At 57.6% G+C, this 24,997-nt stretch overlaps 1 protein-coding gene across 1 annotated transcript in view; it reads right to left on the bottom strand.

The window, feature by feature from the left end:
- Window positions 1-24,061, bottom strand: part of ANO1 (anoctamin 1) — a 72,250-nt gene extending 48,189 nt beyond the window's left edge. The window contains exons 1-6 of the mRNA XM_081100165.1: window positions 23,939-24,061; window positions 17,111-17,449; window positions 8,518-8,616; window positions 7,695-7,846; window positions 4,999-5,053; window positions 1,972-2,023 (exon numbers count right to left, since the gene is read on the bottom strand). Of these exons, the coding sequence (XP_080956291.1) occupies window positions 1,972-2,023; window positions 4,999-5,053; window positions 7,695-7,846; window positions 8,518-8,616; window positions 17,111-17,449; window positions 23,939-24,046 (805 nt within the window). The 5' untranslated portion in view covers window positions 24,047-24,061. The remainder of the gene's footprint in view (window positions 1-1,971; window positions 2,024-4,998; window positions 5,054-7,694; window positions 7,847-8,517; window positions 8,617-17,110; window positions 17,450-23,938) is intronic.
- Window positions 24,062-24,997: the final 936 nt, after the last annotated feature.

Here is a 24,997-nt window from a genome sequence, read left to right as displayed (position 1 = left end):
CTATGAACCGGGAGTTCACGGTTCGATTCCCGGTCAGGGCACACGACCAGGTTGTGGGCTTGATGCCCAGCTTGTGGGCTCGATCCCCAGTAGTAGGTGTGTGGGAGGCAGCTGATGAATGGCTCTCTCTCATCATTGATGTTTCTATCTCTCCCTCTCCCTTCCTCTCTGAAATCAGTAAAAACGTATTATAATAAAAGAAAAGGAAAGGATGTGGATATGGTCCAGGTCACTGGCTCCTTGCTGTTCCTAGGACCCTCTTAACACGGAGCTGCCTTCCTTCAGGTTTGGGCCTTCTCTGACCACTGCTTCTCATCCCCACCCCCCGCCCCCCCGCCCGGGCCTCCCCACCCCCTGCAATGGCAAGTTTAGGACCTGGTGCATCTGATGATTTACTGTCTATTTCCCTCCCCCAGAACACAGACCCCTGGGGGCAGGGAGCACCTGGAGGGGCCTGGCGGGTGGCAGACTCCTCAGGTGCTGAATGAATAATCTGGAGGCCAGTAGGGCTTTCAGACAAGGCACCCATGTGAATGGGGGTGCAGAGTAGGTGCCCCCCACATCGATCTGCTCTGACACCAGGCTCTGGGAACCAGGCCTGCCAGAGAAACAGCGGGAACGCTCAGTGCGCCCACCCCCAGGGAGCACCTGCACCCGGAGGCCCCAGCCCCCGGCTATCAACAGCTTCCTAGGGAAGGGGCCCCACAGGCAGCCTGAGCTCCCAGACGTACTGGGGTGCTAGATTCATGCTTCCTCCCTGCTCTAATCCCCCCTGCCCTATTCCCGCCCCCACTCTACTCCCCCCTGCTCTAGTCCTCCCGCTCTATTCTCTCCTGCTCTATCCCCCCTGCTCTACTCCTCCCTGCTAAAAACTGTGTACACTGGGCCATTCTGGAGGCTCTCACTCTATTGACGGTGGCCAGGCCTGTGGGGACAGTTTTCTTGGGTTCTTCCTGACCCCTCACTGAGGCCCCACTCCCTCTGACCTAGGACATGGGCTTAGAGATTTCAGGCCTGGAAGCGTGTCCCTGTGACCGGCCATCGGTCCTACTGGCCAGAGGCCACACAGCCTGTCTAACCCTGTAGGGTTCATCCTCACCCCGAGACCTGGACTTGTCCAGGACCATCACCTGCCGAGCATTTTACTCCTCCCACCCCCTCCCAGGGCGTCCTTCCTTCCGTGGGGAGCAGGCGGCAAGGACTCTCACTCCTGGGTGCACAGACCCCGGCTCCTACAAGACCCACCCTGCGGCCATCGCCACAGCCTCACAACCTCAGGTGCTTGTCCAGCGTGATAAACTGCAGCGTGGGCACCGCCCCCGGCAGGGCCTACCACAGCTCGGGAAGAAGGAGAATCGGCTAGAAAAGGCATTCCTTTGCTCTGAATGTTCCAGATTAGCAAGCTCAGCCTGCAGCTGTGGGCAAGGGACCGGCGGCGGGGCGGTGCCCGTCCACATGCTTTGATTGGTAAGGCTCTGGACACTGGCCCCCGAGGAGCCCAGCTCGGGTGGTTTTGCGGCAGGTTTAGGATCAGGGAGTGTGGTGAGGGGAGCACTTTCCGGCAAGGCCTGGTATGGGCGTGCATCGGCCTGGTATGGGGCTGCACCGGCCTGGAGGGGCTGCTGTGGGCCATCACCCCGGCTGGAACCCTAACTACTTCTTGCTGGACTGTGAAGGTCCAGAGAGGGTTAAGACACCTGGTCATCCTACAGCGGCCAGCAGCCAGGATTTACCACCTCGCCAATGCCTCAAGCCAAAGAGGAGACTTCGGTGCCGAGAAGTGCGGGCTGTAAAACTGCCCCGCGGTTCCGGTCCCGGAACGGCTCTCCTTTCTGAGACTGTCACACGGGCTTAAATCAAAACCCTCTAACAACTCCCAAGCCTGCCTGCCCGCCCCCCACGGAGATGATGCCGAGGCGAGATTACCGCTGGGAACCCAGCGCTGATGTCAAGCCCCAGAAATGTCCTTACCCATGCTGTACTTGGCTTTGGTACACGTTGTTCTTTTCAGAATTTCATAGACCTAGTGAGGAGACAAGAAGGGCGGACAGTTACTGGGGCTGCAACGGCACGCAGAGGCCGCCGTGTGATCGCCGAGGAGGGACGCGGTCGAGCGCGGCCCGTGATGACCTCCTCTCCGGGGACTTTTCTGCGGATGCTCGGTCAACAGCGTTGGGGTTTCTATGTTCTCAGGGATAAGTCAGTGCGTTTCGAAGGGGTCCCATCTTTTACTTTCCTTCTCGAAGCACCGACTCCGTGTTGTGCTAGGCTCAGGGTTAGGGGTGGTCCCGTGGGCCCTGCGTCATGGGTTACTGTCCCCCTGGCTATGAGGTGAGTTACAATTCAGAGACATAAGCACCTGGCAACTCCCGGTATAGCCAGGAAAGCTCCAGAAACCCCTAGTGGGCAGATCTCAGGATTCCATTCTGCTGTCAAGAGGCAGCAGAGTACAGGGTGCTTGGCAGAACCCCCCCACCCCCACCCCCCCCCCCGGGAAGGCTCCCATCGCATGCTCCTCCGTACCCCATTTGCTAACAGAACATTTTGCCTGGTGGCCTCAGGAGCCCCGGCTGGGGAGTCTGCCTGCCTGGGTCTGAGTCCAGCCTCTACCACTTGTAGTTGTGTGACCTTGGGCACCTACCTCACCACCCCGTGCCTCAGTTTCCCCATCTGCAAGACCTTGCACCATAGACATACGGGGCAGAGCACACTGATCCCCCTTGCAACCTTCCACGATCCCACTCACTGGGGCAAGACCAAGAGCCTTCCCGTGGCCCCCCAGGCCCACCTGTCTGACCTTCTCTTCCCATCCTGCCTGTTCCAGTAACCCCAGCCTCCTGGCTGCTCCTCAGACTCACCAAACCCTCTCCCATAGCCTAGGGCCTCCACCCTGGCTGCTCCTTCTGCCAGAAGTGCTTGTCCCGAGATTTAAATGAGAGGGACCTAAGCAAACAGGCCACAGTGCACCTGCCTTTCCCGCCGCTCTGCCTTCTAACTTCTGTCTTGTCCTGGAGTGCATTTCACCACCTGCCCTATTGCTTCTCCGCCCACCAGTGGTGGGTACACATCAGGTGCTCCATAACTGCCCACCGAATGAATGAACGAATGAACGATGGCCAATCAGTTGGCTCGCTCTCGTCATCCCCCAAATCTAATCGGTGGCCTCTTCCTGACCTGCTATTCTCCCAGAACTGCCTCCTCCCACCCACCTGCCGTCACAGCTGCATTCACAACCACCACCATGAATCTGCCTGCACTTTCCATCTGTTCTCCCTCAGCTGGCCATGGGCAGTGATCTTTGTAGGACAGATCTGACCTCACCTTAAACCTTGTTCCACAACCTTCTATGGCTCCCTAGTGCCCAAGGCTGAAGGTCTAAATCCCAAGACCAGCACATTGGCTCTTTCCCTGCTATTCCCGACTCCTACCTGCCTACAATGACCTCACACCAATGCCAAATACTGTTGGGACTCAAAGACCATGGAGCCTTACTAACCAAGCGCAACGTTTTGAATCGCCAAAGTTTTGAATCCAGAGCACAGGCGGTTTACAAACTGGCCTTCAGGGTGTGAGAGAGTGACCCTGCCCCACAGGTAAATGGACTGATGGACGGTCCAGTTTATACTTACTGCCCTATCAAAATTGCTTTCTGTGACTTGGGGGTCATGGACTGATCCCCAATGTATGAGAACTAAAACTTTAAATTCATGTATTCCTCCCTTCCATAATAGCAAGAGCGAATTTACAAATGTGCACCTGCCCTGTGCTCCGGGGATAATGCGAAAAGTTGGGGAGCACATACGTAATGGAGCGCGGGCACGTGGCTCAGTGAACACCGCTGGCCACTCTCTCCTGTCCCATCCTGGTGTAGGAAAGGGGAACCACTGAGGTGAGAACTGGGGGTTCTCCCAAGCAGTGGGCATCCCAGAGAGAGGGGTTCCCTCTGGACACAGGTCAGCCCCAAGCTATGCCGGGTAAAGGAGTCCCCCCTCATTTATAATTATGAGATTTAATTGCTAAAACTAATCAGTCACACGGTTAACAATAAAAATCACAGCCTCTGTTCCCGGCTCTGCGTCCAGGTGACCCTCGGAGGAGGCCCCCGCTGTCCTTTGCGCAGGAAGCCAGGATCGCCGTAGTTCGCACGCAGGCTCCGTGACTCCCAAAGTCACGAGGCCAGGAGGGACCGCGCGGGGGGGGGGGGGGGGGGGGGCGGGACAGGACCCCGATCTGCCTGTCCAGGCCTCAGCAGCAGCCCCCCACATCTGTGTGACCGACGGCACTGTCTCTGGCCTGGCAGTTATCTGCTCAAGGTCCAGCCCTGCACCCCCCACCCCCCGGCTGGGCGTTGGGGCGGGGAGGAGAGGGCAGCAGCAGAGGTTTGGCTGTGGCTTGGCTGCGAGGTTAATTTCTTGTTTAGATAAAAGTTGGGTCCTGAGCCACGCAGGGCCCAGCTTGGCTGGCGGACAAGTTGGCAGCCAATGGATAAACATTAAACCAATACTGTACCTTGAATAAGGCAGGGTGGCCTGGTCAGATTTCAAACCTCGGTTTGCTCATCTGGCAAAGCCTCAGATATCTACTCCAACCCACCCGGCTCTGCGGGCCACTGCCCATCACACCTGCCTGGCCGCTGCCTGGGCAACCTCTCGGCCTGGGCCCCACCGTTAGGAACCTGCAGATTCCTCTTCGGGCCCAGGGAGCTGTGCTGGGAACAGCAAGACCAGACCACCCAGAAATCACCCCAGGGTCTGGAATCCCTCTCTCTCTTTCCTGCTGCCACCCCCTCCCCTCCTCTCCCCACCACCCCCTGCTGGGCTGGGCCATCCTCTGGGCCCCTCCAAGCTCTCTAGGTTTTATTATCCTAATTATTTCTGTCACAGACAATTAGAGGCACTTCCACCCCGAGGAGTTTCTCTGAAATGAAATTATCCTCCCTCTCCCTGGGGCCACCTTGCTGGGGAGCTGGTGATCCCCACGTGCGCACGTGATACTTACTATTGTGCTGCGGGTTTTGCTATCGAAAAAGGAATCCTTGTCAGACAGGTCAAATCTGTTGAAATAATAAGACACAGTTCGCCGGAGTCTGAGAACCACGCTGTCCCCATGAGCATCAGCTGTGGAATTGGCAGAACTGTCCACAGCCCAGGTGTGGCCAGATCCTAGGCCAGGGGTGGGCAAACTTTTTGACTCGAGGGCCACAATGGGTTCTTAAACTGGACCGGAGGGCCGGAACAAAAGCATGGATGGAGTGTTTGTGTGAACTAATATAAATTCAAAGTAAACATCATTACATAAAAGGGTACGGTCTTTTTTTTTTTTTTAGTTTTATTCATTTCAAACGGGCGGATCCGGTCGCAGGCCGTAGTTTGCCCACGGCTGTCCTAGGCGCTTGGAACAGTTTATCCCTCCCCTCCCCCACCTTTTCACCAAGAGGATGGGAGACCTTCAGGGGTGGGAAGTGACCCCAGAGGCAAGTGTGCTCAGCCCTCCCCTTGGAAGACCCTGCTTCTGTTAGGGGCAGAGATAGAATATTGGGGACCAGCTACAGTTACCTATCTATGTAATAGAGGGATATGCAAATTAGCCGGGACATGTAACATCACAACTGAACAGCAGGGACCTGAGGCTGCAACCCCCACCTGGCACCGGGCTGGGGGATCTGAGGCTGTGCCCCCCGCCTGGAGGGGCTTGACGGGGGCAGGGCCAACCGGGTCTGGGTCTCACCCAATGGGGGTGGAGCCAGCCAGGTCTGGGTCTCCTGTGTTTTTGAAGCGCCTATGGGCGGTGGGTGGGAATTTGACTCTAGGTCCCACGGCGCGCCCCAGACTCTGACAGGGGGGAGATTTTCATCTACATTTTACTAATTTTCTTTAATTTCTGACACTTCTACTATAGAGAAAGGGCAAATAGCAATATTAAAATATTTCCGCTAATTAATTCCCTTTTAATGTGCACAAATTTCATGCACCAGGCCACTAGTAAGAAATAGTCATCGTGCTCTGTTAACTGTGATGGTTCTGTTCTGATTAGAGGAAGCACATTCTAACCTGGTTGGGAGGTGCACGCCCTGGGACATGGGAGCTACCATCAGAATGCAGTCCGTCCTCCTCTCCAAAGAACTGCCTATTAGCATGGAAAGATTTACAACCTCGAGGCCAAAATAATCTAGTCCCAGAGGCACCCATCCTTTGCAACCCCCAGCCCCTATTGCCTGCAACGATTATACCTTGCCAACTTCCCCGTGCCTGTAATTCCTACTTTCCAACGTAATCTTTGCCCTTCTACCCTATATAAGCACTTGGCTTATGGGGAGAGGGAGTGCAGATGTTTGTGGATGACCTGCTGCTCTCCCACGCTGCCAAAATTATTGGAATAAACGCTCATATATGATTCAACCCTGTCTGCTTAATTGGCTCAAGTAGTGACAGGCAGCCCCGACCCCCTGGCTGTCCAATTATACGCCCTTTTGAGGACAGTCTTGGTGGGCAGTTGTGGTCTCTGCCTCAACACTGCTGGGGGTGGGGATGGTATCATTCCACCAGCATGCTTTCTGCATAAGATAATCTCCCTGTAACTCTCAAATGGGTTTGGTTCTGAGGTCTTGGGCCACCTTGAGGTTGCCTAACTCTTCTGAGTGCATAGGGACATTGGTGGGGTAGGTGGCCCACTCGGCAAGGTAGGGCTGGGAGGGCGGCTGGGGGGAGCCTGGCGGCAAGCCTGGGCTGGCAGGGTGCAAGGGAGTCGGCCAGGGCAGAGCGAGGCCGGCCGGGCCTGGGGTCCTGGCCTGCCTCTAAGGCCCCGGAGCTCTCTGTCTGGGAGCTGGTGGAAGAAGCTGGGCTGAGCCACTTATTTCTTATCCCTTGTCCTGGGAAAATAGGCGGAGTGGGGCACGGGACCTCTGCGCTGTGACTAACGCATTTGCATTTGCCAGGAAGAAGTCCCAGTCCTGAGCCAGGCACAGGTCTCCATGCCCGTGAGAGCAGGGGTGTCTGGGACACCCCTCCCCCGCCCTGCCCTGGCTCGCCATCAAAGTCCCACTGCGTTCCCGGAGCCCAAGCTACTTATTCCCACCACTGCCCGCACTCCAGCTCTGCCCAGTGAGGGCCCAACAAGGCCTTGCAGCCACCACCACCCCAGGTGGCTACGCCCCACTGCCCCGAGGGGTCAGGGAGGCAGCGGGGTGGGAAGGCTCGGGAACAGATACTGCACTGCCAGGCAACCCCGCTGGCTGCTGAGTCCCTGGGGCCTCGGAACTCCAGCTGGGGCTGCTTTACAGTTCCTGCCTCCCAGCTCCGCAGCCTGCAGGAGGCCGCTCAGCAGCCCCTCTCCTGGGATGCATCCTAAGAGGGATAAGGGGGATGGAGCTGGGCAGGAGGGAGGGAGGGAGGGAGGGTGCCCAGACACTGCTTTGGGGCTGTGATCCGAGGCCCACACCTGCCCTCACTGTGCCCTCGCCAGTGTCCCTGTCAGAATGGCAAGCTCTTTGCCCCCTTAGTTCCTCAGTTAACAGTGACCTTAGGGAGCGTTTTTAGGGCCCGAAGAACTCCGAGCGCCATGAGAAGAGGCACCAGAGGCTGCCACCCCCACTTCTTTGGGGGAGTTTGTCCCACAACCTGCATTTCTCACGTTATGGATGATGACAGGGGGGTGACCACCCAGCAGGGCCCCGGGGAGGGGCCGGGCTCACTCACAGGTGCTGCTTCTCCCTGGAGAAGGGGTAGGAGAGTCTCTTCATGGTCTGGGCTCTGTGCTCCGCCACCCGGGGCTGGATGGGGTCCGTGATCTTCTGGAGCACCGAGTTGATCTTTTTCAGGAGGCCCCGCGTCTCGTTGATGTGATACATCTGCGGCGAGACGGGGCGGGGCACCGTCACCTGCTGAGCCCGGAACTCAGGGCTCTATTCCCACCCTCCTGAGGCGGCCCCTCCTGGGAACGCACCCTGGGACCCGCCAGGGTGCCCCTCTCCACGTCTGGGTTCCAGATAAATCTGGGAAGCCCGGCGTTTCGGGCAAGACCGGCCGAGAGAGCAGTTACAATCCATTCCAGAAACTTCCCCGAACTTTAGTTTCAAAAGGGGTGAATTTGAGACACCTGGATGACTTACTCCCCGCACCACCGCCCCTCACTATCCTCTCCGGGGGAAACCCTGATGCCCAGCTGAGCTTCAGGAGCGTACCACCCTCCGACGGGGTCTGAGCTGCACCGTCTTCGGAGATTAGAAAGAAAAATCCCAGCCAGCCAGGAAATGCACCTAAAATGAGTCTGATGAACTAGCTGAGACACAGTGAGAGAGCGAGAAACCCCTGCGCGGGAAGTTCAACTGCATTCACTTCACAGCAGGCCCAGGGCTCCCTGCCTGAGCCACCCCCGGGGTGTTAGGCTGGGTCTGGCCAGAGGCACAGAGCTCTCTGGCTTTTGCAGCAACGCAGACGGAGCCTCCTGCCAGCATCTGCCGGGCGTCTGCGGGGCCCTGTGGCCGGAGACCTGCCTCCGAGCAGACACGTCCCCACTAACCTTCTTGGTCGGCATCTTCAGTTTCAGAAACTCAGCCTCTCTGCACAGCACGTTCCAGGGCGCATGGATCTTCACAAACCCGACGCCGTGGATTTTAGTCTGCAAGAGGAGCGGCGTTCTCAGTCCGTGCGGGCGGACACGGGCGGAAGCCATTCTCACCTCCGGGCACCGTGTCAGCCTGTCAGGAGCTGCCACACCGGCCCCTTTCGCCCGTCACCCCTCGTGCCCCTCTCGACAGGGCTCCGAGCCCTCTCCTTGCAGGTGGCGCAGGGAGCTGGGGAGGCTGGGTCTCAGGGAGCAGGGAGCCAGGAGGGCCTGGAGGGAGGGTCCAGGCTCCAACACCAGGGGGTGAGCCGCAGGCCCCCAGAGCAGCCGGCCATACCACGAAAGAGGCCCCTTTACAGCACAGAGCCAGGCCCAGGGCCGTGCTCCCTCTGGAAGCTCCAGGGGAGGGTCCTTCCCGCCTCCCCCAGCTTTTGGGGCGCCACGTGTCCCTGGGCTTGTTGAACCCATCACCCCCGTCTCCACCTCTTTCTTCACATGGCCTCCTCTCCTCTGTGTGTCTCTGCTTCAAATCTCCCTCCTTTCTCTTCGAAGGACACCTGTCATGGGACGTGGGGCCCACCCTAAATCCAGAGGATGCTGCCCAAAGATCCTTAACTCCTTACATATCTGCAAAGACCCTGCTTCCAAATAAAGTCACATTTGCAGGGTCCAGAGGACACAGCTACACTCGTCACAAAGCTACGGTCCAAGCCCCCCCGGGGCTGTGCTCCCAGGGCCGTCGAGCTCGGCCATCAGGGAAGTTGCAGAGAAGCACGGGCCAGAAGCTGGCGCTGGGGCTGCTTCACAGACACAGCCAGAACCAGGGCGCTCAGGCCCAGGGACCCTCCCGATGGGCAAGGGCTCAGAGGCGTGCCAGCAGGGAGCCTGGAGCCCTGACTCAGCAGCCCAGGGCTGGGGACTCAGGTCAGGTGGGCACCAGGCTAGGCCATGGGACTTAGAGGCCTTGGGATCAGGTGGCCTGGGTGGGAGTCCTACCCTGCCCCTCTGGGGTCCCCAGCAAGCCAGGCAACCTCTCTGAGCCCCTGATGCTCGTCTGCAAATCTGGGCAGCACGGGATTGCTTCACAGTCAGGGGGAGGCCCCCCACCCATGCCTGGCAGGAGAGGTCAGAGAATGAGGGGCTGTTGCCTCTGCTCCGGACTCCCTCTCCCTGGCCGAGAGGCAGCTGAGACCATGCCCGCTATGTGGACTCCGTTGCCAAGAAGCTAAAGCAGCTTCCCGGACCTGGAGGCCCAGCAGGGCACCGAGAGGCTGGCCCTGGTGGCCCATGGGCACCCCCGAGCAGGGAGAAACGACCATGGATGCCCACGTGCGGCAGAGCCCGTCTCCTCCCGCTACAGATCAAGTTTATTTCTGTTCACTGCTCATCCGCACGCAGACCCAAAATACATCCTCCCGAGTCCATGGAGACTTCTCCCGAGGTGGTCAAGGAGCTGGTGCGCGGCCGCCTCCCTGGGAAAACACGCTTCTTTGTTTATGCGAGCAACGGGTCGCTCCCAGGGAAACATCTGGCGGACTTGGGAAAGGGGTCATGGGACCAGCTCGGCAAGAAGACACACGGGATGTTTTAAAACACGGTGCCCAGCCTGCCCGCAGCCCACCGCGGTAGGAAGACACTGTGACAGGCCGGGTCCCCTTTTCCAACAGCCGGAGGCCCCAGAGCGGTGAGACCCATCCCGACTCGGACCCCTCGTGCTGGGGAGTTTGGAGGCCACAGATTGGCCAGGGCCAGAGCTGTGGTGAGGGGTCTCCAGGAGGAGACAGAGTCAGGGCTCCGACTGGGCCCCCAACTAAATTAAGACACTGGCAAGAGACACTCGTGTACACCCAGGTGTGAGCCCTGGGTCTTGGGTTCTGAAAGGGTTAGGATGGATGATAAATCAGAAAGGTTCTGCCAAGGACAGGAAACTACTAAAACCCGACACAGCCAACTTGGAAATGAACCCAAGAGAACTTCCAGAAATAGAGTGTCACCAAGAGAATCAAACACTCCACAGACATGTTTGAAAATACTCAGCCAGAGAAAGGAAGACAGACATGCAGGGTAGAGCAGGTTGATGCTGGTAACCTGGCTCTCCAGAGAGAAAACACAACCCCTAGCCCTGATTTGTAGTGGTAGCTTCTGCCCATTTCCATGGTGTAAATACTCCCATTATGGCCTAGTGCAAACTACCAAAGGGTTAGCAACCGGCTGGCAGGGTCCCAATGAGCCAGAAAGAGCTGACTCGGGCACTCCGGGTCCTGAGACACAGCTGCAGCCAGAATGGCACAGATTTTATCACAACCCATCTGGGACCTGGGCAGGGCTGTGCAAACATCTTTGAGGGCTTTTAAAGACTCGGCTTTACAAAGAATGTCCAGGATACACTTTAAGAGATAGGCTCACAAACCAAGACAGGCCAAAGGAACTCAGGTAGGAGCGTAAGAGCCTCAGCAGAAAGACTCAAAAGACATAAAACCTTTAGTGCCAAAGACACGAACGTATCCTGGTGGAATTATGAATGAGAAATGACTGCTTCAGGACAGGACCAGCATCTGGGACCCAGGCCCTGTGGGGTCAGTTCCCTGGGTTCACCTCTCAGAGCCTCAGTTCCCTTTCTTTCCATCTGTAAAGGGATCAATTCCCGGACCACCTACTCACGGCGGGGTTAGGGCGCTCACACGGGTGGGTTAGGGTTTGCTTCCAAATGGACAAGTCCCCCCCAAAATGTTTGCTGCTCCTTTGTTCTTATGCATGGAGATGTTGGGATTAGACCTCAAGTTCCTCAATGCCACAGGGGAGGGCCCGCCCTCACCCCTGCTGGTCATCACAGTCAGCCAAGCCCCAGAGCCACCTGGGACACCTGCCCATGCCCTCCAGGCCTCAGCTGGAAACGGCAGGAAACACGTCCCCTCCCTGTGGCCATGACCATGGCAGACCAACCCGGCCCCCGGCCCTGTCACCTGGGGGTGTCTCCATCTGCAGGGACACCCTTCCCCCAAAATTTGCCTCCTGGTTCCCAACAGGCAGAAAGAAAGGCAGGAGCTGAAGCCCCCTGTGACCATGAGCAGGGCACCTGTGCCCGGGGTGGGGGCGAGGAGTAACTCTCTCAGCCCACTCCCTGAGGAAGGAAGCACCATCACCTCCATTTCGCAGATTGGAAAACTGCAGTTCCAGGAGGGGAAGCCCCTTGCCCGAGACCGACCAGCCAGGAGGTGGCTGAGGTGGTCTGAACCCGCGTCGGGGGCTCCGAGCCCTCATCTTCGCCAGCCCACGATGCATCTCGCGCCCGAAGCTTGGTCTGGAAGCTGCCTCCGTTCTCCCTCATTTGTTTCTCAAAGGGAACATCCCCAGTAACGAGGATGGGACACAGATGTCGCTGAGGGACCACACGGGCTCCACGGAGGAACCCGAGCCAGACAGCCGGGCGCACGGCTGAACCCTGGACGGCAGTGTGAAGGCGGACAGACTTCCCAGGGCTCTGATGTCCGAGGCCCTCACTGTGCTGCCAGAGCCGAGGTCAGGTTCAACCTCAGGGCAGTGTGGGCCTCGGCGCCCCCGGCACACACAGCGGATAACAGTGTGTGGCCTTCTCGGCGATGACCCCGGACATAAATAATGTCCGGCAGGCTTTGAGGCTGGACTTGGAAGATGCTGATGGGTTTCAGTTGAGAGGAAGCGCGCTGGCCACAAACCGCTCTCGTCCATTTAATGGGATCCTGGACGCTGACCCCTCTGCTGTCGGAGGGAGGGATAGAGGGCGCTTTCCTTCAGAAGGAAGGCGGGGCCTCCTGCCTCCAGAGCGCTTTTTCTTCCTGTCATTTCCTATCATGGGTGCCGGGGGCTCTGTCGGGGCTACCTCTGGGTGCCAACGTGGGATCGGGGCGTGGACTCTGGGGCCCTTCTCTGAGGATGCCTCTGTGGGCACATGGAGAAGAAGGCCTGCACGCTCCTCATGCCTCAGAGTGTGGTCGGGGGCAGCGGCCTCCCCGTGCCCTGGGAGCTGGTCAGAAACTCAGTCCCGTTCCCACCCCACACCTGCATCAGAGCCGCATTCCGACAGGACCACGGCGGGTTTCTGTGCATATCCTGGGCCCTGACACCATGGCTGGGCCCATCCCAGACCAGCTACCTGCTCTGCCCCCACCCAGGACCGCACCTCCCTCGCCCACTGCTCGTACCCCTGCGTGAGCCACCCACTCCTGGGGCCGCTACTCAGTGCAGAGTCTCAGCTGCTGTGCTGGTGAATGGTGTCTCCAAAAAGAGACGTCCGTGTCCTAACCCTCCACATCGGTGACTGAATGGGATCCTGTTTGGAAACAGGGTCTTTGCAGAGGTAACCCAGTCAAGAGGAAGGCATACTGGATTAGCGTGGGCCCTCAATGCAGGACCAGTGACCTTATACGAAGGTCACACAGAGGTCGTACAAAGACAGGGGCCAAGGGAGGCCTGGAGCCCCAGAAGCTGGAAGAGGGAGGAAGGAGCCTCCCCTGGAGCCATGGGGGGGAGTGGGGCCCTGCCCACACCTCGACCACAGACTCCTGGCCTCCTGAACTGGGAGAGAATAAATCTGGATTGTTTTAAGCCCCCCAGTTTGTTATGGCCGCCCCAGGAGAATAACCATTGCGTGTCCCTAAGAACCGGCCCCCACTGCGCCCCGAGCCAGGCCAGTCTTCCATGTCATCAGGAATGTCTTTACCTCAACAGACCCCGACTCAAAGCACAGCACAGCATGCCTGCTGGCCCCTCCGGGAGCAAAGGAAGGTCACGTCTGTGCGGCTGGTGACCTCCACGGGACTGCCTGGACACGGCCAGGGGAGCCTGGGCCAGCAGACAGCTCAGGGGGGCTGCCATCGCCCCCAGGAGGCCTTGTTTAGCTGTCCCGTTTCTTGTCCCTCCCTCCCCTAGACTTTTGTGGACGAAAGGGGCCACATGCTGACCTGACAAGCTCAGGGGAGGCCTGCATGGCGGTCTTGCAAACTCAGAGACTTAAAGTCACCACAAAGGATGGTCTGAAATTAAACTTTAAAAGCAGTTATGGTGGGTAGTTACGTCCTAGGCCGGTATCTTCACTGACAAGGTCAACCTTTACCTTGACTAAGCCTGTCTGTCTTTTTGCATCTATCATAACATACCCTTGAAATGTCTGGGTAACTTGTAACTTCCCTTTTTCTGGACTCCCTGGGGCACAACCTAATTAATGTGCCTGGGCGCCAGGACAGATACCACAAGTCCCTTCATTGTTATGTTAATTGTTCCTGAACCCACCTAAGTATGTGTCTATCATTTTACCTCTTATCCAATCCCAGGGGTTCCCCCCACATTATACGCCCCCCCCCCCCCCCGTCTCTAGTCTATCACCAATGGATTTCATATAACCCACCCATGTCCCTTCCTTTGATTGCATTGTATAAATACAGATGTAACTCGCCATTCTCCGGAGCATTATCTCAGTTCCTTGAGGTTCTGCTTCCCGTCATATGTCGACAGTTTGACTCAAATAAACTCACCAAAAAAAATTCTTTACAGGTTTGAATGTTTTTTTACGTTAACACTTGAAAGCTGAGCCTCTCAATATCAGCCCCCAGGGACATTTAGCAACGTCTGGGGACATTCTGAGTTGCGTGACTTGGGGGTGCTACTGGCCAGAGAGAGCCAGAGATGCTGCTAAATATGAGATGCCCGCAGTGCCGCCGAGGGCGAGAAACCTGCTCAATGCAATGGTCCCTTCTCTTTGGGTGTCACTGAGTATTTGAGGATCCAATGGATTCCACGGACTTTTCTCCCCAGAAAAGTGCACACAGGCACCAAATTTCGCTTCAAATTGAGTACGACTGCACACCTGGGGTCTTCCAGAGGCTATCGCATTTCCCACACTACGAAGCCTCTAGGCCTTATCCTCGGAGCGCACCAGGGGGACTGATTCATGGACAAGCTGTCTCTCCCCCTGAAACACACAACAGCGGCTGTCTGCTAATCGCCCTGGCGGGGCCGCACACACCTCAATGCTGCCTGAGCCCAAGCGGCCTTGGAACAGATTCTGGTCCCACCTGTCTCAGGAGAGCAGGTGAGAGCACCAGGTGAAGGCTTTTCCCAGCAATCTTGGGCCTGACGGTCTCAGGTGAGAGCTGCAAATTACAGCGGCCCTGGTAAAGCACGGTTCACCGGGGAGAGGCTCCACACTCAACGTCAGCTGCTTTGAAAACTCGAACCGTCTAGTCTCCACCACCACAGCATTTTCATTTTAAAATGGCCCAATTGGCAGCTGAAAGGCCTCTTCTGGCCACAGAGCCAAATTACCAATGACATTTCGGGGCCCCTTATTGGGAAAACTAGCTCTTTTATTGGTGACAGTAACCAACGTCTTTATGTTTGCTTGTCACAAAGTTATTTTAAAAAGATATGGCTCTTTTCTCTCCTCCTTCGAGGGCACTGCTATTCCCACTTCCCCAGGAACAGTAGTATCTGATGAAATATTATTAGCGTTCAGTACGAATTTGTCACGTGCCAGGCTTGCATTTTACTCACGATAGCCCAGTGATATAAACACCAGGCTTATCTCCATTTGACACATGGGGAAACTGAGGCCTAAGCAGTTGAACAAAGGACAGGTAGAGGGTCTGGGATCGGGCCAGGGTCAGTGAGTCACGAGACCTCGTGGGCCCTTTCAAGCGTGAGATTTCATAGTTGTAGTGAGGAAAGAATGGCAGCGACAGCAAACCCCTGGGTATACTATACAGACTGGCACACACCACACTGAGCCCAAGATCCCGGCTCTGCCCGCAGCGTTTGTTCCTCCGGCTAGAAAGCGACATGTTGAAGTCAGCTCTGCATAGTAGCAGTACTGTCTCCACAAACTGCTGTAGGGCTGGCTGGGCGGAACAACACAGAAAGTCATCAAAAATGACTGCTGTTTTTGAGTGGCCCCAGCTCAAAGCGAGTCACAAAACTCGGAAGGGCCAGCGCACACCTGTCTGCAGCTGCTGCCCAATGTCAGGGACAGAGGCACTCTGCCACCGTGTCAGGACCAAGTCCCTGACCGTCAAAGCACTCTGAGGCCCCGCACACGCCCTTGCAACTCCAACATCCCTGCAGCGCAAGTCACCCACACCCGGCAGGCCGCCCGACCCCCGAAGGTGAGCATGACCCAGAGGCGTGCTCCATGCCAAACACACAGACCCACGACTGGTCAGGGTAGAAAGAGGTCAGTGGGAACAGACGTCACACCACGGGCTCCCCCACTGAATCCCCAAAGCATGCTAATCACTGGACCCAAAGCATTCGCTATTGATTATGGTTCTCAGCGACGAAATAGCAAATCGACATCAACTTTTATCTTGAACACTCACAGGTGGCTGTTTGCTTCCTAAGTTAACCTGCTCATTCGTGACTTGTTCTGTTCGCAATGTGCGGTGCAGACTTTTGCTGATTCTCCACGAACCCTCGCAGTGACAGCTCTTCGGGCCAGGGGCCGGTCCCGGTGTTCGCGGAAGGCAGGCCCCGTGCACAGAGAGGTTAAGGGGTCGGCGGGGGGAGCACCGGCAAACCAAGGGCTGCTGAGGGCCCTCTCTCCACACTGCTTGCCTCTCGCCACCAGGGCGGCCCTGCTTGCCAGGTGAGTTCACTGTTTGCTCTCCACCAAGCCTTTCCCTTAGAAAGGATCTCTCTCAGGCTTTGCCGGAAAGCGGGGCTCCAGAAAAGGGTTCGAGCTGCGGGATTTCAGAGCACCAGCCCTCAGGGCTCAATCAGGCTGACCTCCCAACTTGGAGAAGCTGAGCCTCCAAGAAGGGCCAAGGCCAACCACTAGAAGACTCCCAGGAGAGCTCCATCCTCCGTCCTTCCCTGGGGCACATCTTCCAGGGAAGGAACTGACCGGAGCAGGAAAGGCCTCCACCCAAAGGTCATCGCTAGAAGGTCAGTCCTACCCCAGAGCAGAGGTGGCCTGGATGAGGGTGGTTTGGGACTCCCCGGAGCCATTGGAAGCAATTTCTTTCTTTTTTTTCTATTTCTACTTTTAAAAAATATATATATATATATTATTGATTTTTTTACAGGGAGGAAGGGAGAGGGATAGATAGTTGGAAACATAGATGAGAGAGAAACATTGATCAACTGCCTCCTGCACACTCCCTACTGAGGATGTGCCGCACCAAGATACATGCCCTTGACCGGAATCGAACCTGGGACTTTTCAGTCCGCAGGCCGACGCTCTATCCACTGAGCCAAATAGGACCCTATTTCTAATTTTTTAAAAATTTTTATTCTATTGTTTAAAGTATTACAGATAGTAGTACATGTCTTCTTTTTTTTTTTCCCCCATTGACCTTCCCCTGGCCTCCCCTACCTCCACCTGCCCTCCCCTCCAAAGCAATTTCTACTCAACCTTAACAAGGGTGGCGTTCTCATCCACCTTCCCTAAGAACAGGTTTAAAGCTAAGAGGGCACGTCCCACCGCCTTCTGAAGAAAGAACCGCACAGCCCCGCCCACTGACGCCCCGCCCTCTCCACCCTGTCCACCCAACATGCCAATAAGAAGAGGGACAGTTACCTCCTCATCTCGCTCCAGCTCCAGACCCGCCTCTAGGAGGTTCCCCTCGTACTCCTCCCTGCGGAACCGCTTGTCATCCTCGTGGAAGTCCATGGGGGGCTCCTGCTGGCGCGCGCCCCCGCCCCCAGGGCTGCCCTTCCCGGGCAGGGGCTGGTCCTGCCGGGCGCTGCGGGTGCCCAGCGCGGCGTCATTCTGCAGGACCCTCCTGGCCAGCGTCCTGCTGCCCGAGCCCCGCTTGTGATGGTACACCAAGACGTAGTCCACCTTGCGTTTGCCATCGCGGAAGTACAGGCCATACTTGCACTTGGCGTCAGGGTTCACGGACAGTGAGTTCAGCAGCTGCAGAGGAAGAGGAGGAAAACCCACTCACCGCTGGGTTGTTGGAGATGGGCCCTCAGAGGGAGCGGGTTTCAGACCGAACACATCACCCACTCGCTCCCTCAGTCATCAGCCATTCAACAATCACCGAATGCGGGAAGGGGCCAAGTCAACTACGGTGGCCGCCTTCATGCCGCTGACATGAAGGAGACACCCTCTGCTAAGGAAGGACACATGAAGATGCCAAGCAGGCCACCGGCCCTCGGAAGGCCTCCTGGTTCCAGGAGCCCGAGCGGGCTGGCCCAGAGGGACCAGATGGTTTGTCAAAGGCGACCAGGGTCGACCCCAGGAAGTGCTCCTCACACAGGGTCACAGGCAGAATAGAGGCCTGGGCTTGTGAGGGCTCCTGAGGTTACTGCCCAGCCTTGAATCCCGTGTGCACACCCAGGGTGCTCCATCCCTGCACAGTAACGGGGACTCGAGGTGCCGCTCTCTTTCAGCACCGAGTGAGGAAGGGGCCATGAGAGGCAGTGGCCGAGCACCAGGCCCTGCAGCCAGCCAGACCTGGCTCTAAATCTGGGCGTGGACCCGCTCCATCTACCCGCTCTGGGCCTCAGCGTCTGTCTCTGTAAAATGGGAGGATAATGTAAGCTGTCCACTGGCGGCCAGGAGGGTTATCCGAGTTACAGAACGCGTGTGCTGGGCACACTCTCCATCCAATTCCCAGGACAGGCACTGGGGGGCGTCCTGTCACCCTGCCTTCGATCCTGGTGCCAACGGCAGAGGCTCATTCTCCTCAATATCTCAGGAATGTCAGAGAAGTGCAGAGTCACAGTGAGCTGGCGGCTAAATGTGGTGTCTCTTCTCTCGGCGGAGTGGGCAGAAAGGCCAGACCCGAAGGCTGCCCGGGGAAGCCACTGGCTGGCGCTCAGGGGATGAACTGCTGCCGGGCAGGGCAAGAACTTGGGGTGAGGTCAGACCACAGTGGACACCCTGCCTGCTGCCAGCATCCTGGGCGCTCCAGACTCTCAGCATTTGTACAAGGTGCTTAACCCTATGTTCCAAACGGGGAACTGCCCTCTTCAGAGCTGAGCCAGGCGTGGCTGTCCATCCTCGTGCCCTGCCCACACCACCCTCCCCAGCTTCCTGTGCCCCTGCCCTCCACCCACCGGGGCCTACAGGAGTCAGGACATCCTCATCCCCTTTCACGTGCCGTGCTCCCTACCTACACACCCGCCCTCCTCCGTGCTTCGTAATTCTACCTAGCTTCCAGGGCATGGGACGAATCCCCTGTCCTCCACCATCTGGGGGTCCCTGACCACTCCAGTCTGGGTGTGCTGGGATTGCCGGGGAACCTTCCACTTAGGAGCCTTAACTCACAGCAGCTTCTAAGGTGGGTGGCAGGGTCCCTGAGGCCAGGCCAGAACTGCCCCAATACACCTCCATTCATCACCTGCTACACACAGGGTGGGCGTGGCACCTTCTGTGGGCCCCATAAGTGCCCTGATTGGCCGGAATAACCGCTACTACTGAACAAAGTGGACACACGAACCCTTAGAGCAGCGGTTCTCAACCTGTGGGTCGCCACCCCTTTGGCGGTCGAACGACCCGTTCACAGGTGTCGCCTAAGACCATCCTGCATATCAGATATTTACATTACGATTCCTAACAGTAGCAACATTACAGTTATGAAGTAGCAACGAGAATAATTTTATGGTTGGGTCACAACATGAGGAACTGTATTTAAAGGGCCAGAAGGTTGAGAAGCACTGCCTTAGAGAGTGGGAAAGAAATTCAGAGGTACCACCATCAAGCCAGAGAGCAGGGAAATAAACTTAGGTGCAGCCCCCAACCCCCCAGGTTCAACACTGGACGACAACTCTGTCCACTGAGGCCTGATCGAGGACCCGTAAGGCCTGACAGTCTGGGGAGCACAGAAACAGCCCCACACATCTCGAACCACCTAGGGAGTGGCAGCACAGAGGCCTGATCCAGTGGGCGTCCTCCTGCCTGAGGGCAAAGGCCAGCTCTGCCACTACTGCTGCCTCATCCCAGGCACACAGCCTCTTCTCTTTGTCCTCTGGGTCCTTCTTTGTAAAATGAGGGCTGGGGGTTAAATAACAAGACCTCTCTCGTCTGATGTGACTGCCCTCAAAGGGTCGTAGCAAGGAATAAATGTGTTAATATATATAAAACGTCTACAACAGGTCCTCCCAGAATCTGCAAACAGAAGTTTGCTCTAATTGGGAAGTGAGACACAGCACAAAGACCTAGGAGAGGACAGGGAAAAACAATCTCATGGTCAAAGTGGACCACAAGTGGAAGATGGTGGCAATGCCACATCTAGATGTAAAAAGAGTTATAAAAGAGAGCTGGATGCACTGCCAGGACATGCAGGAGGCAGCACCAAGCACTGGTGTGAGTCCCAGATCCTGCCCCCAGACCTGACCCTGTCACTGATTTGTGTCCCTGGGCAGTTGCTTTGTTTGTTTGCGTCTTGGCTTAACTTTATAAAATGGGACGATCCTACCTGAATAAGGGGTGAGGGGTGAGCAGCCTTCACACAGAAAGTGTGGGCTCTTTTTCTACAGCACTCAACATGGGCTGGGAGGCCCCAGGATCTGAAGAGCAATTCTGAGCTGGGGAGGTGGCTACACTGTGACGACCACAGACGCTGACATGGTGGCCATGTGAGTCTACGGGGCCCTTCCATGGAGCAGTGGAGTATAGGACAGGGCAAAAAGGCAGATTGAACTTGCAGTGGGCGGATGTACGTGTACTGTATGCATAACCTCCCATTTCAGGGGCTCCAGGACGTTCCCTTATCCTTAAGGAAGAGGCGGGAGACTCCGCAGGGAAACGTGGTTGAATGGGTGGTTGTGGAATGAATGAATGCATGCATGCATGAACGGATGGCAGAGGCTTGGGTTTTGCACACCATGACTGGTGGGGGCCCCAGGAGGAAGGGTACAGAAGCTGAGACCCAGCTTATTCAGGACACTCCTCAGCACTGAGCCTGTTTTCTATCGGTGAGATGGGGACAAAACATCTCGACACAGGTCGCAGGATTCTTGTCAGGGCAACGTGTGACTGAGGGGAGATTTGAAAGTATTTTGAAGATCAATCCCTGGAATATTTGGGGGGAAGTGCTCCTGGAAGGAGCTTCCCCAAGGAAGATAGAAGAATGATGGAAGAGAAATGGCTCCCTGAGGGTCCATGGGAAGATGTCAGGGGACAAAGGCCCTGTCCCAACTACCACTAACAGTGAGAGGGCAGTCCACATCTGGGCCACACCTGCCTCTACAAACTCCCTCCCCAAACCCCGAGGAAAGGGCAGAAGAGGGGACTGCGGCCCCGTGTCCACACCTGGGACGCTCCTGGGGCCCCATGTGACGTGTTCATTTATTTGGCTTCGGACCTGGAGTTGGCGCTCCAGGAGCTGAATCACACATTCTGGTGAAATAGCCAACGTCTCAGAGACCAAAGTCTCACTGACCATTCCAGGGGACTCTCCCACATTCCCTTTCTCTTTCTTTCTTTTTCTTAAAATGGGGAAAATGGAATCACTGACCTGCCAAATCTCTTTCGGTTTTCAATTTCAGGTCCAAGGGGACCATCACTCAAACTTCATTTTATTCCAAAACTAAAAAAGACCTGACTCACAGCACTCTGCGCCAATTTCTGCTGATCAGGCACACTCTGTAATCTACAAACAGATCGCCTCCAACTGCAGATAAGCAGGGAAGCGCAATGCTTGTCTCTCGGGCAGGCAGGTTCCAGCGTCAGGTGCCTCTGGAGTGTCTGGGCTTGTTGGGCACGTAGATGGGGCCATTGACAGCCACCGGTGTGAAGGAAGAAAGTGAAAACACTCACCGATGAACACAAAGAACAGTTCATGAAATAAACAGCACCCAACGTGGCCTCTAGCTTTTGAGTCATTCCTTACACCTCTTTGCACAGACACAACCAAGTGACTTTTGCCCTTGAATCTGGGAATGAGAAGAAGGGAGGCACGAAGTCATGGGCAGGGAACGGCGGTCGGCATGGGACCGGCTTATGCTGATGGCTGATTGAAATTACGTCCACACCGCACGCGTCGGGGGCACGTCTGGGAACCGGAAAGCAGCCCACGCCCTCTGGCCTTTGCATGCACAGAGCCGCTGTCACTGGGTGACTCAGATAACCACAGAGCGACAATGATTGGCTTCAGCTGTGCCAAGGATGCCCTAGGACTGTGGTCGGCAAACTGCGGCTCGCGAGCCACATGCGGCTCTTTGGCCCCTTGAGTGTAGCTCTTCCTAAGCCTTAGGAGTACCCTAATTAGGTTCATAGCAATGTACTTACCTATATAGTTTAAGTTTAAAAAATTTGGCTCTCAAAAGAAATTTCAGTCGTTGTACTGTTGATATTTGGCTCTGTTGACTAATGAGTTTGCCGACCACGGCTCTAGGAAGTTCTCCCGCCACGCTGCCCCCAGCTCCCAGACAGGCCCCCGGCTCCCAGAGCTGCTGCCTCCAGCCCTTCTGTGGCCACCTCTCCTACCAGTGCCCGATTCACAGCCCTCAGGCCCTCGATACCCGAGACCTGCAAAGTAAGAGTCAATGGTCTCACCTGGGCTTGTCTGCGGGTTTCCAGTCAGTGAAGACCTTGAGGGAAGGGCCAAGCTGCCTCTCTGCAGACTTTGAGACCCTCACTAGGATTTCAGGAAGACAGTTTCTGGATCCAGATGAGTGCAGGGGGGTGGGGGGGAGGTGGCTCCCTGAAGACTCCGGAGCCAGAGGCCACTGGAGGTTAAGGGCTCCATTTCTTATTTCACATGGACTCTGGTCTACCTCTGGACTGTCCATTTCTCTCCATGTCCTCCTCAAATGCCACCATTACCTCATGGCTCCTAACTGGTGTCCTGCGTTCCCACCTCTGGGTCTTCGCACACTCTAGTTCTCTGTCTGACACCCCCCTTCTCACCTGCTCCCCCCGCCCCCCCCCCCCCCCCCCACACACACACAGGAGCTCTTCTCCAGAAATCCCATTCCTCAGGCCACCCGCGTTTCTGTCTTGGCCCTTCCTAGCTCTCTCCTCCAAGCTGCTGGGTGACTGGTAACAGCTCATCAGATCCCTCCTGGCCTCGGTTTCCCCATCTGTAGCAACAGCACCTACCCCCTATGGCTGTTGCGAGTTAAATGAGCTGCTAGGCAGCGACTGGCCCAGTGCTAAGAACGTGTCCCTTGCCACCGTCCTGGGTCACGTTCCATCACTGCTCCCTAAGTCCCAGAGAGGCGAGGCTTCCCTGTGGGGGTGCCCAGGACCCAGCACGGCCTGGCACACAGCGTTTGTTGAAATGATGACCCTGAAGCTCTCAAGGCCAATGGTATTATCACAGGCAGACCCCTCTCCACCAACACTGTGCCCAGTGCTGCCTGCCTGCCCCTCCAAGCAAGCCCAGCTGCAGAGGAGCCTTGAAATGACTGCCAGGAGCTCAACTGTGACCCCAGGGGCTGCAAGGCCTTCCGTCTCTGCCCCACAGGGGCCCCACATGGCAGGCACCTCCCTAGATGCCTGTTTCCAGACCTGAGGCTAGAGGCAGGCCAGGGCAATCCTCAGCGCACAAAGCCACCGGTCTGGGGCGTTGGCATCCCCTGGGGAGGGGCCGAGGCCCTGGGCGGAAGGGGAGTCTGCTCTGTGAAGAGTGAGCAGCCGCAGGGCTCCCCCAGCTGAGCCTGCCCTCCTTAGGCAAACTTTATTCTAACCTTAAGCCAAACCCCTCATGGACAAAATCTGTCCTCCAGGGATCCCTGTGACTGACGGGTCTGGACTGGAGAGGGCGGTGGGGGCAGCGGGACCCCATAGAGGTCCCCAACCACGTGGCCGGCTCAGCGCTGGCCCACGCCTCGGGGCTACCACAGGATTGATTGGGCACGGGTGCGGGGTGGGAACAGGGTGGAAAGAAGTTCCAGAGACTAGAGCCCGCCCGCTGCCCCGGGCGTGGGGAGTTCCCGTTCCGGCCGCGCGCCCTGGGAACTCCGCGCACCCGGGGCAGGTGAGGGAGACGCTGGCGGGTCGGACGCCAAAGGGGCGCAGCTGCCGCCAGAGGGGCGGTGCTGCGGGGCCTGGAGGCTGCCACCCTCCTCCAGCGAGGTGGCTCCCCCACCCCCACCCTGGCGGCCCCAACCAACACCAATAGGAAGGGCAAGTCCCACCCAGGGCCCCAGTTTGGGCTCCGGGCCCGGGGCCCGGGGCCCGCGGCAAAAGCGACTCCGCACTCACCCGGGGCAAAAGAGACGCCGAGTCGGGCCCGAGGGAGGGGCGCCGCGTTGCGCGGGGGGGTGGGGAGGCGCCCCGCTCTGGACTCGCAGATCGCAGACTGTGTGCGCGCCGGCAGCCGCGCCCCACGTGCACGGGTGGGCGTCCCGCACGCACCCCGAGCCCCGCGAGGCCCGGCGCCCCGTGCTGCCCTCCCCGGGCGCGGCGCAGGTGCGCGGCCCTCCCGCCGGTCGCGGCGCCCGCACTCACCGTGCCCTCGGACGGCTGGTAGCCGAGGTCCTCGATGGCGCAGATGTTGATGATGTGGACGCTGCGGTCCTCGGCCGGGAGCGTCGAGTACTTCTCATTGACCCTCATCGCGGCTGCCAGGGCGCCGGCACCGCCGGGCGGCGCGCCCTCCCCGTCCACGGCCCCGGCGGCCTCTGAAAGCGGACACGGCAGCGTTCGCGGCGGGCGCGCTCGCTCGAAGGGGGCCGGGCCTCCCGCTCCGCCCGCCACCCCGGGCGCCAGCAGCTCCGCGCCCCAAGCGCCCACCCTGCCGCGCCCGCCCCACCCTGGCCGTCTTTTCCTTAAAGAAAGATATAAGCGCTCCGCGCCCGCTCGGGGCAGGGGCGGCGGCCGCTGGTCACATTTTCCGTAGAAACTTAAACGCAGGAAGAAAGTATTGCGTTCCTGCGGCCCCTCCAAGTTTTATTTTTATCCGGAGAAAGTGCCCCTAGGATTTTTTTTGAGGGTGGCCGAGAGGTTTCATTCTGGGGAGGAAACTCCCAGCGCCCCCACCTTAAAGAAAAGTCTCCAAGAGTCGCACTTCGGTGTCGGGTGGCCTCGCAGGGGAGAGACGCTTCTGAGAGTGAAGTCAGGAATGCGCTCTCTGCCTCTTCTCCCTCCACCCGCAGGCGGACTCCTGCTGTCAGTCTCACCTCCTCCGGGGAGCCTCCCCTGCTTTTAGCAGGCCCGCCCTCCCCAGGCCCTGGCTCCACGGGTCTCTCCCCCAGGGCAAACATCTCTCTGGAATCCCCAAGTGATACCTGCATCCCCCATTTATGGAATGCTTAGTATTCTGTGATCGGACAGGAGCCAAGGCCCTCCTACAGCCCATCTCACGTACAGCCTGGTCCTCATTTTGCAGAAGGGGGTGGGGGCTTGAAGGCGAAGGAAGGGGGGGTGAAGGGTGGCTCATGCCCAGTAGTCTACACTCCTTGCATGACTCTCTACTGCCTCCCTGAGGGGGGTGGGGGGGAGGGGGGGGCAGTGACTTTGATTATTCTCCTCCCAGGACCCGCAGGTGCCGGGCACACAGTAGGTGCT

Source organism: Myotis nattereri (genome assembly GCF_964212035.1).
Source record: "Myotis nattereri genome assembly, chromosome: 9".
NCBI classification, from domain to species: Eukaryota; Metazoa; Chordata; class Mammalia; order Chiroptera; family Vespertilionidae; genus Myotis; species Myotis nattereri.
Note: the sequence above shows the minus strand (reverse complement) of the source record. Positions and strands in the feature narration are given on the sequence as shown.